This window comes from Natator depressus, chromosome 1 (genome assembly GCF_965152275.1).
Source record: "Natator depressus isolate rNatDep1 chromosome 1, rNatDep2.hap1, whole genome shotgun sequence".
NCBI lineage: Eukaryota > Metazoa > Chordata > Testudines > Cheloniidae > Natator > Natator depressus.
Genome location: NC_134234.1, coordinates 254,357,868 through 254,377,494, shown reverse-complemented (window position 1 = coordinate 254,377,494; position 19,627 = coordinate 254,357,868). Strand labels below are relative to the sequence as shown.

The 19,627-nt window shown below is 53.8% G+C and overlaps 1 protein-coding gene across 3 annotated transcripts; it reads left to right on the top strand.

The window, feature by feature from the left end:
- Positions 1-2,556: 2,556 nt before the first annotated feature.
- On the top strand, positions 2,557-11,288 carry C1QTNF6 (C1q and TNF related 6). Of its 3 annotated transcripts, none has more exons than XM_074949997.1 (3): positions 2,557-2,710; positions 6,921-7,170; positions 8,574-11,288. In XM_074949997.1, exons 2-3 carry the CDS (start codon positions 6,927-6,929, stop codon positions 9,119-9,121), a joined length of 792 nt encoding a protein of 263 aa, XP_074806098.1. In that variant the 5' UTR covers positions 2,557-2,710; positions 6,921-6,926; the 3' UTR covers positions 9,122-11,288. The 3 variants fall into 3 exon arrangements, with proteins under 3 accessions (XP_074806098.1, XP_074806114.1, XP_074806107.1); XM_074950013.1 differs by lacking the exon at positions 2,557-2,710 and adding an exon at positions 5,494-5,649; XM_074950006.1 differs by lacking the exon at positions 2,557-2,710 and adding an exon at positions 5,906-5,925.
- The last annotated feature ends 8,339 nt before the right edge of the window (positions 11,289-19,627 follow it).

The window sequence follows — 19,627 nt, the reverse complement described above, 5'->3', positions numbered from 1 at the left end:
GAGGGGTTCAACCTCACTGAGGGGAGGGCACGTTACAGCAGCACAGCCTGCACTTGATATCCTTCTCAGCTATTTTCAGGAAGCCATTGTTTACACGATCCGTATGGTAAAACAGCAGCTCTGATAAGGTGAATGGCAAACCCACGCAGGCACATGGCATGTGCCTTCGCTTCTGAATTGTTTGGAGCATGGGTCAAGGCTGCAGGCTGGGGGTGGTTTCTAAACAGTTCTTGATGCAGGAGAACCAAACAGATAAAAATGCAGAGAGATGTGAACAGATTAGATGCTCCCTGCTCTCCTGGGGAATGCAATAGCGAACTGAAACCCTTTATCTGCTTGAACGAGGGGAAAATATGCAAATATTTGCTCATGAAAACTTAGTGTTCTTTGCCTTCCCAAGCTTCAAATATGCAAACATAAGGCACCCACCTTGCACAGATCTCACACCCAGACACACAAAACCCCCGGCACAGAAACACAGACGCAGCGCCCATCTAAACACATGCACGCTCAGCGTAACAGGTACCATCTAACAAGTATACACTCTCCCTGTGGGACACAAATGCAACCCTAAAAATATACACGCAGATGAATACATGTAAAAACATATCATAGAATCATAGAATATCAGGGTTGGAAGGGACCTCAGGAGGTCATCTAGTCCAACCCCCTGCTCAAAGCCTATATGTGCATGCTAACTCACGTATGGTGCCTATGCAGGCATTTAGAAACACGCTTGCAACACATCCTGTTCCCTGCAAATGGTGTTATATCAGCATCTCCAGTTAAGTGAGGAGCAAGGGGCTGTAGTACAGGAAGACACCTTGCCTAGCACATTCTGTGCCTGTTGTCGGCCATAGGTACAGCCGCACCCATGTTTTTAAGGCCTGCAGTAGGCAGGGCTAAACTGCTTGGGCACCATGGCTTCATCCGACACTCACTGCAATAAGTGGTAGTCTTTCCACTGACCATAGTGGGATTTGGGCTGGGCCCCATGCGAAGAAGACTTATAGCATTGCCAAGACAGGCAGCTGCACTTCCGGCTCACAACCGGGCCCAGAACATGCCAGTGTGGACAAGGCTTGAAGCAGAGAGAAAGTCTAATCGTGACTGTAAGTGCTGCTCCCCGTTTCTCCTGCAGGGGGAGCTATTTGCTCACATTGGCCCCTATCCTGCTACACCTGCCCCCCCCCCCCCCCGCAATGTCAGGGGCTGCCCAGTTCCCAGCACAGCTGTCAAGGCAGATTTGAGGGGGCAGGAGTAGGGGTGAGCAAGGCCCAAAACGTGAGATTCCCATTACTCCCTTGCAGACAGTTCCTAGCGGTGGCCAGGATAACGTTACCACACGTGCTGCCCAACACAGAGCATGCAGAATATTTCCTCAGGGTGGGAGGTGGGTAGTTCTGTCCTGCAGAAGTGGGGTCTCCCCACCTGGAGGCGCCCTGTGCTGGGAGGGGCCCAGTCTCCTCCACTCTGAAAATGTGGAATTGTGCAGGGCAGCTGACTGTGGGGCTGGGCATGAGGCGAGTGGGAGGAGAGTGGGTCATGTGAGCAAATGAGACCCCTGTGTGAAGAGCCAGGACTGAGCAAACGGCTTAGATGGCAACCCAAACCAGCCCTGCACTCCAGCTATCTGTGAGACCCCTCTCATTTAGGTGACTTTAATGTGCTCCTCGCTGGGGGGGCCTGGGCGAAAGGCCCTGCAAATGGGGCAGACGCAGGGGTGCAATGTCACCGCCTGTGCACCACGAAGCAAGTGCATTCGCGCTGAGCTGCTGCACAGGAAGAACAGACGAAAGCAGAAGCAAACATGGACGCAGGCTGTGCTTCACATTTTCCAAAGGCGCTCTAAAATCCTGCAGCTGCCCTCCCTAGGACATGGACCAGTCTGGGGCTCTCCTTCGCTGTCATTTCAGGCTCCATCTAGCCTTAATTCATCCTCCGGCAGAGCTGTGGGTGGCACTGCACTGGGTGCATAAAACACAGGCCTCGGAGGGTCTACTAACACAAAGTAATTTAGCCTCATAACACCCCTGCAAGGTAAGAATTAGGGCTGAGATGATCAGATGTGACTAGTAATTCTGGGGGCCCAACCTGAGCTGCCTTAAAGGGGCCTGGTTGTCAGAGAGCAGGAGCTCAGCACTTCCTGACAATCAGGACCCTTTATGGTGTCTTTTGGGTACCCAAATATTCAAGCACCTAAAATGACTGGTCATTTTTCAATATCTTGGCCTATTGGCCCATTTCACTAAGGCCAGGAGAGCCTAAGTGACTTGCCTGTAACACAGTGAGTCAGTGGCAGGGCTGGGAAGATAACAGAGGACTAACAACTCCCTGCACTGACTATTAGAAAGCACTCACTCCTTTCCAGGACAGAGCTGGCTCTGCTTCTAAGGAGTAGGCCCTGCTCTAAAAGGGGAATCAGCTGTTGAGTTGAACAAGTAATGGAGGCGGGGAGCGGGGGGGGGGGGGGAAGAAAGGCGGGAGATTGCTTAGCCTGGTACAGTCCAGAGCATGAGGGAGGGACTCACAAAGGACCAGACCCTCCTCCAAGGGAGGATGGAAAAGACAGTAATTACATAAGAGCCCTTGGCCAGCAGCTGGTTTCAATCAGCTGGGCCTCCTCTCACGGGCTCTTCTTGCAGTGCTAACAAGGAGCAGCTGAGGATACACGTAGCTCAGTGCAGGACCTCTCTTAAGGGGTTCAGAGGTAAGGGGTTCCCTGTCTTCCACTTGCAAGGCAAAGCACCTGGAGAGTGGGAAGGGGTGGAAATAGAAAAGCTACTTAATGATAAAGGATAAGTGGCTGGGAAGAAGTGGGAAGGGGCTATTTGCCTTCCTCCAGATATGCATAATGCCTCTAGCCTAGAGAAAGAGCCAGCTCTGCTCAGTGACAGTGGATGATGCAAGGAAGCGTGTGTTTGTGCGTGAGGTGCTTGGACTGCAGGGGGTTGGAGGAGCTCCTGTGATTAGGCCAGGAAGGGGTCAGTGCAGGGGAGGGGACAGTAGTCCTTCTCAATGGGTTAGGGGCCACTTGCAGGGGATGGGTGGCCGGGAGACAGGGCAGAGGTCAGTCTCTGTAGATAGGTTAGGAGTCATGTGCATGTGATGGGTGGGGAGGGACAATGTAATGAAGGGGACAGTGGGGAAGCTCATTTCTTTCACCCTCCAGGTTTTGTCCAGTGGGGGGCGGGGGAGCAGCTGCACTTCAGCAGAGAGTACTGGAATCCAATCTGGCAAGAGCTTTCCTGGGTTGGCTTCAAGGCAGAGAGAAAGCATATGTGTGCGCGAGCGCAAAGCCCTGTGGATTCCCCATGTGCTCTTGATCAGATGATAAAATAGCCCATGTAAACTGTGTTTTCACCCACCCTGCTAGCTCACAAGAGTGTAGCGAGAACACTGGAGAGAAGATGGAAGCCAACCTTCTCCCACTGCTCCAAGGAAAAATGTCTCCCATAGATAAGGTGCTAAGCTGCAAAAGGGGCTGGAAAATATCTTACTTGGAAATAGTCAATAGCTCCCAGATGAGCTAGGCGAGGGGTCAGCAACCTTTCAGAAATGGGGTGCCGAGTCTTCATTTATTCACTCTAATTTAAGGTTTCGCGTGCCAGTAATACATTTAAACATTTTTAGAAGGCCTCTTTCTGTAAGTCTATAATATATAACTAAACTATTGTTGTATGTAAAGTAAATAAGGTTTTAAAAACGTTTAAGAAGCTTCATTTAAAATTATATTAAAATGCAGAGCCCCCCGGCCCGGTGGCCAGGACCCAGGCACTGTGAGTGCCACTGAAAATCAGCTCGCGTGCCACAGGTTGCCTACCCCTGAGCTAGGCCAAGATGACTCGGAGACTGGCTCTGCCGTCATATTCACTCAGTGCTGTGGCTTCACTTTCACACCCCGCAGTAGGCTCCCAACCCTAAGAATAATAATGTTTAGCATTCTACAAAAAATTAACTAATTAAGCCTCACCACTAGATATGGGAGGTAGCCAATTCAGGGTCATAATCTCTGTCACTATCAACTAGCACAACTCCATGAGCAGGGAATTTGGCCTAGCATCCCCATTTTACATATGGGGAAACTGAGGCACAGAGAGGTGACCAGGCAGGTCCATGGCAGAACCTGGATTAGAAGTCAGGAGTACTGTTGTGAATTGCTCAAGAGCACCTCTGCCCTGGTGAGTCCACCCTGCCGGCTGGGACGAAAGGGGCATGTGTCTATGTGCGTTCACTTGTGGGGGTTCCAGTAGAGTAGGCAGGGCAATAACATCTCCAGTGCTCCCCCTCCCTCCTTTGCCCCACGCTCTCTGCACGTATTTCCCCAGACTTTCCGTTTGCTTTACCAGTGGTGCTGGGGTTCTTGCCAAGCCACAGCTACTCCTCGGGAAGCGAGCCGGCTGTAACCGCCTCTGACTCCCAAACTAAACAAATTGGAAAAACTTTTCCTTTCCTCAGGCTCCCATGGCCTGTTAAACATTCTCCAGCTTCCCTCTGGAATTACAGGAGCGGAGCAAACCTGCTGAGTCGACACTTATGCTCACAGGGTGGAGGGGAAATCGCTTTGCTCACCCCTGGCTGTCCATCCCCAGGCCTGAGCCAGGTCTGACTAGAGAAGGAGCCTGGAAGGCCTCTGGCTTAGCTGCATGGGGAATTGAGGGTAAAGGGAACCCTGCAACAGCACGGCATCTCGGCCCCAGGCCCATCACATAAGGCCCATTGCAGATGGCATGATGAGCTAGCCCAGGGCTGGCTACAAAGAGCCACGTACACACCTGGCTCGAGAGCGCTAGCTGGGGAAGAGTTGGTGGCGTGGGCTTTCCCCAGCAAGGTCACGTTCCAGAGCGTTTCCAGCTGGAGACGCCCTTTCTGGGCAAGATTTCAGGCAGAGGACATGACTCGCGTGCCAGAGAGGGAACCAAAACAGGGAAGAGACAGATCCCTGCCCCAGTCAATAGGAGGCGCTGTAAGGAATGGAGCAGAGGAGGGAACACTGGGGAAAGCCTGCCCTAGCCACCCAGTAGGGGCTGGGGGTGAGCATCAGCTCTGCCCCAGTGGCAGCAGGGGGGCTAATGCATGGGCAGGCCAGTAGCGAGGAGGGGGTCATGCTGGGGTGGGGGGGATGTTTGTGCAGGGCTCGGGGGCCGCTGTGCCGCAGCAGAGCAGAGGGGGCTGGCAGGGAAAGGTCAGGCCTGGAGGGACTGTCTCGGCCAGAAGGGCAAGTGATGGATGGGGACTTGCCCAATACCCCTGCTCCCGAGGGACACCCCCTGTGCGCGTCAAACCCGAGCAGGGAGCTGCTGCTGCTGCCACTGCCCCCGGGGGGCTTGAAGGCAGGGCCCGGGGCTGGGGCTGGGGCGAGGGGGGGGGTCTCCTCGCTTTCCAACCTTCCCCAGCCGCACGCAAGGGTTAAAGGCGGCGGTGCGGGGAGAAGGGGGCGCGCCGGGGGCGGGGAGGGAGGCGCAGACCGGCTCTGCGCCGAAGCCAGCGGTTTGCGGTGCCTTTGGCAGCAGCGAGCGAGTGAGCTCCCCGCGCCCTGCGACTCGGGGCGGGCGGCGCCAGCAGAGGCTGCCCGGCCAGCAGCGGGGCGTGAGCGGCTCGCAGCGCCCGGGGACCCTTCCGCCGGCGGCCTGTCGCCTCTCCTCCAGGGTGAGCCGGGGGCGAGGGCTGCGGGTTGGATCGCAAGCGCGGCTCGCCGGGGCCCTTTGCGCCCCCCTCCCCCCCCCGCGCTCCGGCGTAGGCGCGGCCAGGCGGGGCTGAGCAACCACACGGCCCCTCCTGCGCTGCCCCTCGGAAGGCTCCTGCTGTGGGAGCGCCGCAGGGCCAGAGGTGACCCTCGGCTGCCTGCCCCAGGCTTCGTGCCGCTGAGAGCAGAAGCTGGCCACTGCTAACTAAGCCTCCAACGCCGCTCCCGCCCCCCCGCATGTAAATATTGCTACTCCCCCACGGGGGGCTGAGCTGCAGAGAGGGGGGAAGTGACTTGGGCCAAGGTCACAGACTCAGTCAGTGGGGAGGACTCAGCAGCATGCGGTTTCTAGTCCTGTGAGCGGATCACCAGGCCGCACCTTGTGACCTTGGCCGTGGTGGAACAGTACCCACTGGGGCGTGAGCTGGCTAGATGCTCTCTAATGGGATTTAGGGCAAGGCTCCAATGAAAGAAAATACCCATTGCTGAGTGAGCCCCAAGAAGTTTGTCTGGGACCCTCCCGCAAGGTTAGAAAGTGATTTGAGGCTCCTATGAGCTAACAGGTTTATCGTTCCCCTACAAGATCTCCTGTCCGTCCTGATAGCAGCAGACCGCTCAGGAATACCCTGGTAATGTGCTTTCCCCCCCTGATATGTCAGGGCATCAGCTCAGAAGTAGGTATGGTTTCGGCTTTGCCAGCTGTATGAGGTGAGAAAATGGCCCAAGCAGGATGTTTTTAGTGTTGTAAGGTCACGACCCTTATCGCAGAGCTAACCTCAGACCTGAGTTTGTTTTCCTCACCAGGGGCTTCTGGATTTGCCTCTTCTCCTTTTATTGCAGCCTGAAGATTGAATCCCCAGGCGCTGGTGCCCTGGGTTCCACTGGTTGCACTGTGGGCGCTGGTGCTGTAGGTTCTGGAGGACAGGCCTCCTCTTAGTGCCAGGGCTCCAGGGAGTCAGGCATGCCCTAGCAGTGACACCACTGAGGCTTGGACTGCAGCCTTAGCCCTCCAGGGACAGCCATGTATTAGATTCCAAAGTAGCAGCTCTCTACAGAACAGTTACTAACTCTGTCTTTCTGTCTCCTTCTTTCCCTCTCTGTTCCCGCGATGAAATGAACTGGCTTTAGCCACAGAGAATGGAGGTGCAGTGCCCTGCCCTTTCATGTTGGCCTCTGCCTTGGCTCAGTCATCCCCTTCTTCTGTCTCTCTCTCTTACTGGCTCATGTCTTCCAGGTCACTATGGTAATGATTCAGCTACGAGCTCGCGTGGCCTTCCTTGTGCTCCCTCTGTTTGTATTTGGGGCACCTGCCGATGAGCCCGATCCCAAAGAAGCAACAACCCTCCCAAATGGCTGCAGACGCTGCTGCGACCCACTGGATTCCCGTGGCTCCTCAGAGATCACCCCCGGCCCTGCCGGACGCCATTCGTCCCTGTACCCAATGCCGGAGGTGCGTCCATACATCAACATCACCATACTGAAGGGTAAGTGCCAAGCCGGTGTGCCTGGGACCCAAGGTCTGCTTGGGAACCAGCTTCACCCTAGTGAAAGGTAAGGTTCTGTGCTGGCATACCAGTGCCCACAGACTACCAGTGACTTCAGTGTCACCATACAGAAGGGCAACTGGTACATGCTAGCATAGCCAGTGCATCAGTTATACCCATCAAACTCCCAGTTGCCAGACTGAAGGGCATGCCCCAGCATATCCAGTTCCTGATGTCCCGACTGATGGACGTCTAGTTGTCTGTCATTATCAAGGGAATGTGCCCATGCTGGTACGTGTAGACTTAGGCTCATGTCACCAGAGAGGTGCAATCAGCCTGTAGAATGCTGGTTTTCCCCTGAACCCAGCAGTTGTCCTGCTGTAGCCTCTGAATTCAGGGGAGCCACGTCTTCGCCTGCTTTCCACTGGCTCCTGTTTATTGCCACTGGGGGAGAAGCATCAGCAGTTGCCTCTTGCCAATCTGAACCTACTTCAGGATCAAGCTGTCCTGCAGTGCAGAGGGAGGGAGCAGACTTCAGGATCAAGCTGTCCTGCAGTGCAGAGGGAGGGAGCAGCGGGTCTTTCCCCAGCCAGGAAGAAGGAGAGGGTGTGCTGTTAACAAAGACACAGTGCCAGCACTAATGTCCTGTGCAGGGAAGGCTAATGGATCTCATGTCATCTGGGAGAGGGAGGAGGGGAATGACGTGAGCCCTAACATTCACTTTTCTCCCCAGGCAGCTAGGAGGATGCTTGCATGAACACCCCAACACTCATATTTGCAAAGTGTGACTTCCAGCCAAGACCTGCTCCAGGCAGCTCCTGCTGGCTTAGCTCAGGGTGGAATGGGGGTGGCTCCCCAGTGCAGATCAGCTACTTCCTCAAGGGTCCCCATTTGAATCTCAGCTGTGCTTAATGCATAGGATGTGCATGCATGGTGAGTCCTGGCACCGAATGGGAGATTCTGCTCTTTGGACCCAGTTCATCATTGCTCTGCAGCCCCTTTGTGCTCGCTAGGCATAGGGGTGCTCAGAACCACCTCCAGAACAGCTCCCAGCACTGGGGGCATTCTGGGGCCAGAGCAGGGAGGGGGTGGCCGGGGGAACCGGTGCTCAAGGAAGTTTGCATTCCTGCAAAGCCCCAAAGAGGCCTGTGAAACAGGGTAACAAGTTAGGGGTGCCCTAGCCTGTGTGGGAGGCTGCACTGGCCCCCACAGCCCCTGAACGGGGAAGGCACAGACTACCTGTGCTGGTGTCTGCACAGGGAAGAATCAGGTTCTCTGTATACAGCTCTAGTTTCTGGCCACAACCCTGGCCTCCTCAAGACAGCCCAGTGCTTGGCAGCTTTCACATCTCACTTGGCAGCTTTCACATCTCATGGAGTGCATCCCTCTGCTTTGTTTCCTAGGAGACAAAGGAGATCGGGGGGAGCCTGGGATTCCAGGGAAATGGGGAAAAGAGGGGGCACCAGGCGAGCGGGGCTCCCAGGGTCAGAAAGGCAGCAAGGGGCAGATGGGTGCCCCGGGGGATCCCTGCAAGCACCAGTATGCCGCTTTCTCGGTGGGCCGCAAGAAGGCACTGCACAGCAGCGAGGGCTACCAGGCCCTGATCTTCGACACCGTCTTCGTCAACCTCTACGGCCACTTCGACATGTTCAAAGGCAAGTTCTACTGCTACACGGCCGGCCTCTACTACTTCAGCCTAAACGTCCACACCTGGAACTTCAAGGAGACCTACATGCACGTCATGCACAACGACCAGGAGCAGGTCATCCTGTACGCCCAGCCCAGCGACCGCAGTATCATGCAGAGCCAGAGCCTCATGCTGGAGCTGCGGGAGAACGACGAGGTCTGGGTGCGCCTCTACAAGCGGGAGCGGGAGAACGCCATCTACAGTGACGATGTGGACATCTACATCACCTTCAGCGGCTACTTGATCAAACCCAGCCTGGAATGACCGCCCTCCTCCCTCTCTGTCCTTCTCTCTCTCTCTCTCTCTCGCTCCTTCTCTCTTTTCACTGCCCACAATCACTGCAAACTACAGGGGAGGAAATGGACTGGGGGTTCCCTGGGAGGGTCATGGGGTGGGAGGGCACCAGGGAGCCCGAAAGAAAACACCAGCTGTCCAAATCAGGGCCATCCTCATTCAAAGTGTGTCATTGGCTTCCAGGAAAGCCCCATTCGCCTTGAATAGAAGGTGCCTCAGGTCACCACTAGTCTTGCTAGGCCATGTGAGCCTTCCCACGGCCTAACACAGCGGTAGGGACACAGGTAATGATACAAAGCAAGGGAGTGATGGTACAGTCCCTGGCTGTGGAAACTGTCGCTCATCTGGGATGTAGAGGACCGGATCCTCCGCTGGTGTAAATCGGTGTCGCTCCACTGAAGTCAACAGAGTCACACCCAGGTACACCTGCTGTGGATCTAGCCCTAAGTGTTGAAAGAGAGCGAGACCCTGTCGGCCATCAGCAAAGCTCCCCTCCAAGCCTCCCATGGGGTGCTCTCCAGTCTCAACTCTCGTGTCGGGTTCAAAGCTATCCCAGCTTTGGACTGTTCCTTTTCTGGAGGCTGAAAGCAGACCTGCTCCTGCTCCCCCACCCCCACCAGATTTACACCAATGTAATTCTATCGACTTCAGCAGCGTTCCCCCTACTGCACGCTGGTGTGAGAAGAGAATCCAGCCCAGTGGTCAGCCACTGGATTCCACTGCCGCAGTCCCCTGGGCATGACTGGAACAGCTCTGCTAGGAGACCATCATTCCTTTAAAATCCCACCTCCAATCCATTTGAGAACACAATGGGGAGGGACTGGCTGAGTCTGGTGGTAGGTAACACCTTCTACTGCTAATGCACAGGGTCAGCTTCTGTCCAGTACCTCCCTGCTACTCCAATGGAAGAGGGATAGCCGGTGGTTGCTTGGTAGCCTGTACAAGGTGAGTTGGGCATCTCAGTCCTGCTCCCAGTGAACAGGTGTCCGCATCATCAAAAACGTCCCCACCTCTGACTGTCTCCTTTGCTGGTGATCTCAGTGGAGAAGCCACGGAGACTGAAATACATGCCCACCCCTCGCAGTCGGGTGAGACATGTTGGCAGGGCTGCACGGCAAAGCTTGTGCTGCCACGGCCTGTGCGTGACAGCTGGGGTTTTCAGCAGCCCTCAGCGCTGACCTCGCTCTGCTCCCGCTGACATCAAAGGGAGCTTTGCCACTGACTTCACTAGCAGCAGAATCAGCTCTGAGTGCTTTTGCAAACCCCACCCTATGTGTCCTGAGGACACAGTAAAGATGAGATGCCAGGCTGTCACTGGGTCCGTTTTCCACAGGACGGAACTCACACCAGAAAGACATCAGAGGGAAAGAAAAGGAGAGGTGAACTCGAGGTCACTGCAGGCCAGTTTCTCTCTTGTTCATATTGCTGCCCCTGATTTCCTCGGGATGAGGAGCTGAGGGGAAAGGATCGAGTCCCAGGACCTTCCCCACATGACCCTCATAACCGCTTGCATTAGCACAACTGGTATGAAAAGCAGGGTCCCTCCAAGGAAGGTTGGTCCTATCAGGGGCCCCGTGTGTCTGATGGAATGCCAGGGTATGATGTGTGAGGAACATGGAGACTGGAATTCCCCTTTCCCGGCCCAGCGGAGTGTGGAAAGACTCCAGAGTCAGGCTTGGGGGAGTCGCGAGGGAGCCGCATGCTGGGGGTGAGGTTTAGGAGTGAAGGAACTAGCAATTGAATTCCTCTCCCTCTCTTTTTAGAAGCCACAGACTGCCAACCCAGCTGTTGTGTATTTACAGTGTGTGGCGTCCTTGTGTCTCCCCAGAGAGCAGCAGGAATCTCTAATGCTGAATAACTTCCAGACCTGAGCTCTGAACTCCCTCCCTTTCCAATGTCACTGTTTACTTCTGCAGGGCGAGGGCCAGCTCAAACATTCCAAAGGGGCAGCTGGTCGGTGCTTAAAATGCATTGGGGGGCAGGGGAATGTGCATTTTGTGGGCCAGCTTCAGCCCCTTGGTGCTAAACCAGGTTTCAAGAGAGTCACTGGTGCGTACTGGGTGGGGTGTCAGGGTAGCAGAGACACACAGTACTGTGGACTTAATGGTGCTTTACATTACAGAAAACTACCAAGAACTTTTGTATATATGTTTTCAGTTTTATTAAAACTTTTTTTGCACTTTGAGATGATTTCCCTTATAGGATCATTTCTTTCTGTCTCCAGTCAGGTTAAGGCAAGGGGCCCCACTGGTCTGGGAGGCCAGAAGCCCTGGCTTCTATTCCTGGTGCAGTCACTCACCCACTGAGTGACTCTCAGTGCCTCTGTTTCTCCATCTGTCAGACGGAGATAATGATGCTCAACCTCCTTTGTAAAGGGCTTTGAGATCTATGGATGAAAGGTGCTATGTGAGATTTGTCATTAGTAGGACATTTCTAATCCTTCATAGAAAATGTTCTCAGCTACCAAAGCTCCAAGACAGTGCAGGAGTTATTGGAGAATAAACTACTAGTGAAGGGAAAAGTACAAGTTGTTTGAGGGGTCTTTTTAGCTGAACATGGGGAAGGAGCTGGAAGTCGCTTGTAAGAGAACAGATGTTTTTTCTTGTGATGTTGCTGATCTTGGTCCTGGTTGGCTGCTCTACACAGGAAGAACGGGCTTTCCCTGTGGTATTTCCAGGAAGATGTGACGTCTGAACCATAGCGGAGGGAAATGAAGTAATTGAATGAACGTTTACAAACGTCGGTAATGTTATGGGGCGGGATGAGGGGGGAGTTTGAGAGCCAGGTTGAGGTGATGGCTCAGCCTGGGGAGATCTGCGGGGGAAAGTGGAGGCCTGGGGATGGCTCAGCTTTGGGTCTTATGTAAGACCCTGGTCTCAGCTGTCTCATGTGCCAGGAGCCTCTGATTGGTTTTTAACTCATTTGGGATGGGATGGGGCAGATATAACTACATTCCTCCTCCCTCTCTCCATGGTCCCAGTGCCAGTGCCGGAGTCCAGGCTGGAACCTTGCACATCTCCGGGTCCTGCCCGAGCCGCTGCGGCTTTTCTCTCCTACCCCACCCTTAATAGAACGAAACAAACAGGAAGATCCTCAGGAAGCGCAGAGCATGCTCACAGCCCAGTGCCATTAGTGGAGATGCTGCTAGAATCAGCTATGTCTATTCCACCCCAGTGTAGCCCCTGCAGGAGCCATTCGGTAGGGTGGGGGGAGGGGCTGACATGCTCAGCCTTTGTGTGACTTGAGCAAATAATGCCCTTTCTTTTGCTCCCTCGCTGATCACCCCCACCTCATTCCACACAAGGGGAAGCTGCATTAATGGCAAAGCTAGCTTGGCCACCTGGCACTGAGTGACGGGCCATCCTGACTGACTGAGAAGGAAGGTGCCCAGCACACCAGTGAGGGCTGGCCTGTGAGTCAGCCATTTACTAGCCAGTGTGATGTGTACTAATCTCAGGTGGACCATGGCATTTTCCTTTGTGACTCCACATATACAAGGTGAATGAGTGATACCAAGCCTTAAAGGGATCTCACAGCCCAGCTGGCTGCATAACCATAGTATTTCGTTAGTGCCTGTCAGAGCATCAGGGCTCAAATAGCTTGTTTGACCCACTGACAAGGCTGCTTCGCCAGCCACTGACTCACCTCAGGGTCTCCGAGCCAAACTCATAGCTAGTGTAAACAGCATTGACTTCAATGGAACTGTTCTGGTTTACAGGAGCTGAGGATCTGGCTCACCCTGTTTTGAGGGATCACATGAATAAGGTGGTGAAAGAGTGGCAGTGTAGCCTAGTGGTTAAAGCACTCGTCTGGGATTCAAGAGTTGAGGGTTCTGTTCCTGACTCTGCTGCTGATTTACTGGGTGCTTGTGCAAGTCAGGCTGTCAGTGTGTGCTAAGTTTCCTTATCTGTAAGATAAGGATACTGGTCTCCTTTGTAAAGCACTTTGAGAGTGGTGACTGAAAAGCCCTGTATGACAGGTGGGTTTTATTATTCGTTAGTGTTCAAAGGTGCCTGCCAAAGGACTGTCCCTTTAATTGGCTTCCTGCTGCTTCCTGCCCCTTTTGTGATCTAACAGGTAAAGTGGGGGAAGTGAGAGATCAGAGGCGTGAGGACAGGCTATCCTGCTTTCTGGAGGAGGAAATGGTGGCTGCAGCCCCAGCCCAGTTGGAGAGCTGTGCAGTAGCTCCTTGCCACGTGTTACTCCCCCTTCCTACCCCCCCCCCAAAGAAAAGGAAAAAGAGATGGAAAAAAAATCAAGGGAGAAGCAGGGAGGGGAGGGAGAGAGAGCCCAGCACCAAAGAGAGCATCCCAGAAGGGGACCACCTTCAACAGCAGTGCCACACATGCAGTGGGGGGGGGGGGGGGGGGCGGGGGAGCACCAAACACGGTCCACAGGCCAGTTGTTGCAAACTCCAAGGCAGCTGTCAGCTGGCCCCCTGGCCTAGCTGGGCATCGCGGTCGGCCCCGAGGGGAGCGCTGGTATGCGTGTCAGGGCGTTCAATGGGCTCTACTGACAGGCCTGCCGGGGAGCTTTGCTCAGCGCATTCCGCTTGGGAGCCAGCTGTGCTGTGATGTGGCTGGTTTTCCCCCCAGCCCAGCCTGCCCTTCCCCCGCCCCTGTGAGATGCTCAAACCCAAGCGAGGTTTACAGCTGGGAGCAGGGAAGAATGCTCTGGCCAGCAGCACCGAGAGCTGGTATAAAAGCCGGCTGAGCAGCCCCAGCGTCCCTCCCGGCACGTTCCCGCTTGGTGCCCGTGGCAAATTAATCACCGCACAGCTCACCTCCTTCTCTTTTCCATGCTAAGTGCAGGGAGCAGGCGAGACCCTCCAGTGGCAGAGCGCCCCCTCCTGGCACCAGGCTGGGCTGTTGGAGGTGGGCCGTGGCAGGTGAGACAGAGAGAGCAGCTCCATCAGCAGTGTGACCCTGCGCACCATGGAGGGAGAGGGCAGCAGGACAGCAGCACAGTGCCTGTGCTACGAGGCTGGGGGCTGGAGCACGGCCAGGTGGTGAAGGGCAGACTCTCCAGCAGCACTGCAGGGTCTAGCTCGGAGCCTCAGTCTGGTATCACCCATCCCCAGGTGGACACATCTCACCTTTTACCCACGGAAACAGTTGCCCTTTTCAAGCCCAGCCTTGCCGTTGAGATGAGTTGAGTAGGAGGCAGTGGAGGGGCTGGGGCGCTGTGTGAACGGCTCCCCGGGTCACTTTGATCTCCCCCTTGCCCAGGTTTGAGTGGCAGGACAGAGGACATGCACTCAGGCTTGTGATGTGTTTGCAGCCCACGGGCTGGTCTTGTTGTGCCTCTGAGACACTTGCCTCACAAACTGCCAGGGCGTCACTGCAGACTGAGAGCCCTTTTCATTCTCTATTGTCAGTGGTTAAAGTAGATTGACCTAAGATGAGGGGCTCTTGCCACACTGCGGGCCTGATCTATTGAAGTCCTTGGGAGTCTTTCCACTGACCTCACTGGGTTTAGGATCAGGCCCTGTCTGAGGGGAACGGGGAGCTTTGGGGCAGTGCTCCTTATCTCAACTAGGGAGCCCTCCCTCTGCTTTCAGGAGGGGAACTCCCCACAGTCCCCACTTTAACTCTGGCCTGTTTCCATAAACATAGTGAAATGACTCTGACACGGACCGCTCTCTAGGAGTCCCGGGTTCCGCTGGCAGAGTGTCAGAGGTGACCAGATCTCCAGGGCTTCTGGATAGGAACCCTACCACAACAGAAACGTGTGTGTGTGTGTGTGTGTGTGTGTGTGTGTGTGTGTGTGCGCGTGCAGGTCAATCATGATTTTCGGGGGCCTGTCATCTGTCTGTCAAGCCCAGCTTGTAGGTCATTTAAAAAGTCCAGCATGTATATTGGTTGTTTTGACACCTACACTGGGCCTCCCGGGGCTGTGTTAAAGCAATACACATCCTCAGGCAAATCATGACAGTGGCCCCACCCCCTACATGGAGCAGTGGTGGCTGTGAGGCAGAGTAGCAGCAGACTGCACCCCCCCCCCCACTTACCCAGCAATGGGGTGTACGTTTTGGCCGGGCTAGGTTTGCAGCACTCCTTCTGCTCCTCCCACGGAGTTCTTGGCCTTGTCCCCTAAGCAGTGGGTCTTGGAGTTAACAGCCATTGAGGTGGAGCGACTGTTTCAGGCTCTCTGCAGACTCAGGCAGACAGTGCTGCTTTGGTTACACATTTTCAAGCTTTGCTTTGCAGCTATGAGGGCTAGAACCTTTTTTTAATGAAAGCTGAGAGTCTGTTGCTGTCATGTGACTCCAGGAACTGGGCCGCAGGCATTGGCCTGAGGTACTTATGCTTTAATCCAGCCTCCCCCTATTGTGAGGCAGCATCAGTATTATTATGCACTAAGTGATGACAATGCCCTGGGCACTGGTGTGCGATTCAGTTGTGTCACATGATTCTTTTCTCCTGCAGGGTTAAAAACAAGCACAGGACAGCTCTTGGGGTGGGAGAGGGTGGAACCCTCTTTTGCATTGCACTCTGCTTGGCCAGCATTCTGGTGGGCCCACTTTCCCCTTGTTTTATGTTTCATTCCAGTGTCAGCTGGCTCTGTCATTTCAAAGACCCTCAAAGGAGGGCCCTGGGTGTGAAGTGGAGGGGAAGCAATCAGAGGGTCAGATGAAGACTGAGAAAAGCAACAGAAAAGGGTCAGAGACCTAGCTCTCTCACCTGAGCTGCTTCTCTTTGGTTAAAGTGGCGGGTTGCATTTGTTCTGCTCAGCAGCAATTCACACATCTGGCAACCACAACTCCTTCCACCGCCCACGTTCTTCCTCCCCCTCCTATGGCTTACAGCAGGGGAAGGGGGATTTTTCACCAGGCTGCCAGCATCACTTCCAAATGGACAAAAACAGTTCCAGAGAGCTTCACCCTGGTCCCCATTCAGTGGGGGTGTGTTGATTTTGCATGGGCCCGTCTCCTAGGGTGGAGGTCAGTGCTGGTGAAAAGTACCAGCCTGGCTGCCCTTGAGGCTGAAACTCATGACTGATCCCTATACCGGGCTTAGTGCTGCAGGGGCTGCAGCAGTGTGCGCACACACACCCTGCCCAAGGAATCCCGATCCTGACATGGAGAGACCACATAGAAAGGGTGAGCAATCCCCGGAGTTCATTCTGTCCGTGGTCTGTTTCCAAGCAAAACATTCAAGCTGAGCTAAACTTTTGAACTTTTTTGATGCTCCCTCACCAGTCAGGTGTGCGTGTGTGTACGCATGCACAGTGGGGGACCCCAGAGGACTTCTCCACACCCCACCCTCAGTGGCATACTGCATCCCTCTGGCTGCATCCCTCTGGTTGTGATCACCTCCACAGAGAGGTTGGTGGGGGCGCCACAGGGGACACAATTGCTCAGTCTGCTGATGAGCTATGAGTAGAGGGAGAACGAGATATTAACGGCTTCAGTGCTCTGTCACTTACCACCTGTCTCGCTTGAGTAGCCAGCACTTCATAGGATGCTGGCATTGCAAAAGACACCTTCCCCCCCCCCAGGAGCTGGCAGATAATGGGTTAAGCAACATCCCAGCCTCCCCTTGCCCTGAAGGTCAAATCGCATCTCCTGCAAGTCTCCCCCATGGTGCTCCCCTGAAGTGGGCCTGGTGAGTGGAGGCAGTTTTTAGCATAATACCCCTGAAATGTTACGTGCAAGTGGCTCTGTGTCACTTAAGCAGAGCCTGAAGGCTCCTCAGTGACCACATGTGGATAAAAATAATCCCCACCCTTTCTGCCTTCTCCTCCTGGGAGCCACACCACTCTCACCACAGAGCTGACACATATGCAAAGGCCCCGCAAAGAGACTCACTCAGGGCTAGCCACCAGTAGCCATTGTGCCTGCAACGTGTCGTGTGCAGCTGCAAGCGGTAGAGTTCCAGGGCCCAGCTCCCTGCCGCAGCTCCACTGGCTCCCTGACACCCATTTACGTCGGCAGAGAACTGGCGTCGTTCAGGGGAAAAGTCTGCCGTGAGGCAGCTCCTTGTTAGCCGATGGCCAGGGATGTTTGGTGAGGTGCCAGCTATGCCCGTTTATACCATCCGTGACTTTAACCGCTAGGACGCACTGTCCCTTCGCGGCGGGCAGCCCGGGCTAGGCTGACGGATGCCCCAAGGTCCTAACCACCCGTGACTTTAACTGCTAGAGCTCAGAGCTCCTTCGCAGCGGGCAGTCAACACTGACTGACAGGTGCCCCAATGGCAGCACTAAGAGCCTCTCCACACCCGTGACTTTAACTGCTAGAGCTCAGAGCTCCTTCGCAGCGGGCAGTCAGGATTGACTGACAGGTGCCCCAAGAGTTTGCCCCGTGGAGGCGGCACAACTCAACGCTAGGCTCTTAGTACTCTCACCTAATGGCCAGGCTTTACAGCCAAAACGGCTGAGGTTCTTTAATTGTGTTGGCTGCTTCACAGTAAACCAGAGAAACAAGTCAGGCTTATGCATAAATGGTTACCAAAATTTATTAAACTAGATTCTAATCATGTGGTTACAAAATTGCTAGTGCCTACTTATTTAAGTGTAGAGATGTTACACACACAAACAAGTTACAAAACTGAAGCTACAATCCCAAAGAAAGAAAACAAAGTATAGAGCTCTATTTCAAAATATGTGTACACTAAAGATAGGAGATCAGGTGTGGGTGCTTCTTACCCTCCTTGCATCTCTCGATTCCAGCGGTGCCAAGCCAGGATCGGTCACTCAATTCCGCGGAAAGACGAATAAGGGACAAGGCTCAGGGACCCTCTTAGCTGCAGAAGCCTTGGGAGGCTGTCACTTATCTGACCAGCAGATAGATAGTGAAAAGCACTCAAAAATCATGGTGCTGTAGGTCCCCTACTTATACCTCTGTACTCCTTTATTCTCTTTCTCCTTTCTATGCTAAATTGGGGCTGGTCTGTCGGGGTGACGCCAGCTCTCGCAAGAGTAGTTCACACTTGCAAGGGAGAAACAATAAGTTTCGACTACTGGACACTTCTTTTATCAGGGTAAATATTTTCCCACCTAGGATGTTGGTGTGTGTGCATCATGCTGTTTTAGTAGGGGCTAAGAGCCATGTCTGTCACAGCGCCTCTGCCTGCTGTGAGCCCAATTGTTGTATACGTTCCCAGAGGCACATTGTCGCAGCACAGCTGTGCTTCTCTCAGCTTCAAAGGCTGTGCTGGAGTGCCCTGGTGTTTTGGCTCCCGTGTGTTTCCAGCAATGCTGGTCTGAGGGGGGGGGGCTGGCTGTCTGGCTACATTCCACCCCCTGATGCACCACACTACATCCCAGATTGCAAGGTGGCGGTGATGCCAGCACCTCTTGCCCTCCTTGGGGAAATCTAGAAATACCCAACAACCAAATTAGAGGATGAGGGTTCGCGGAATTGGTTAGGATCCCTTTTTAGCTCTAGGTATCTGATTTGTGTGGAGGAAAGAGCAGTTTGAATCAAACGCTTCATAATACATAAAGTTACACAAAAAACAATTACAATAATTAAAATGGTTAAAACAGTATTTACAACCGAATGTAAAAACGGGGAGAGGGAAAATCCCAAGTGTTGAGCTAACCATTGCATCCATGAGGTTTGTCCATTCTCAGCCACTGCATGTAAAATTTTAACTGCACCTTTAATAGCAACCACATCTTGCTCTATTTGCCCTGAATGATTTACATAAACTTTTTTAGATGATCCCATTACATATTTCACAGGCCGTCCCCAAACAGTGCGATGCCATTGTCCCACCTCCCCCAAGTCAATGCGAGGGTTGTTGGTGTACCATGCTGGTCCCCACTGAAAGATGTCGCTTTTGTTCCACCAATCATTTAGGCTGAGTGGTACAAATTCAATTCCCAGTCCATTGGTTGAATCTAGCAAGGTGCACATCCAGCAATTTGTAGCACCAGCAGCTGAGGCGATGGTTTGGATTGCTCCCCGAAGAGGATGTTCTGGTATTGCCAAGGTGACTGGAGCCAACAGAAGGATCATGAGGGCTTGCAGGAACATATCTCTGGTGGGTCGTGTTCTAGCTAAAAAACTTATTTTAAAACCAAAAGCAAAAATTACACCTGCTATTATAAGTAATGGCAAATATATCAACAGTCCATAGTAGTCTCTAGTGATCAAACAGGTCTGCTGCATGGTCCATTTTGCTGACAGTTTAGCTGGCAGGTTGCTCGGAACCATGGGACCATTCCTGCAATAAATCACATGGTCAGCCGGTCTTGGATGCGATCCAAGCCTCTGTAATGGTTATTAGCCTTTTATCAGCATTTAAGGCACTCCATACACCTTTCTCTTTATAGGCGTGCAAAACGCAGGTAAGGGTTCCCAGGGCTGGGTGTTTAATCACCACAGTGTCTCCGGGAGCATACTTGGAACTGTGCAGTGGTGTTCTGGCAGGGGAGATAGCTTTCCCTGTAGGGAAGAATCCCCTGCTGATTGGACTTCCTGTAGGAGTCTGTCTGTTGTTTAATCTCTGCACCACTTCGTCCAGT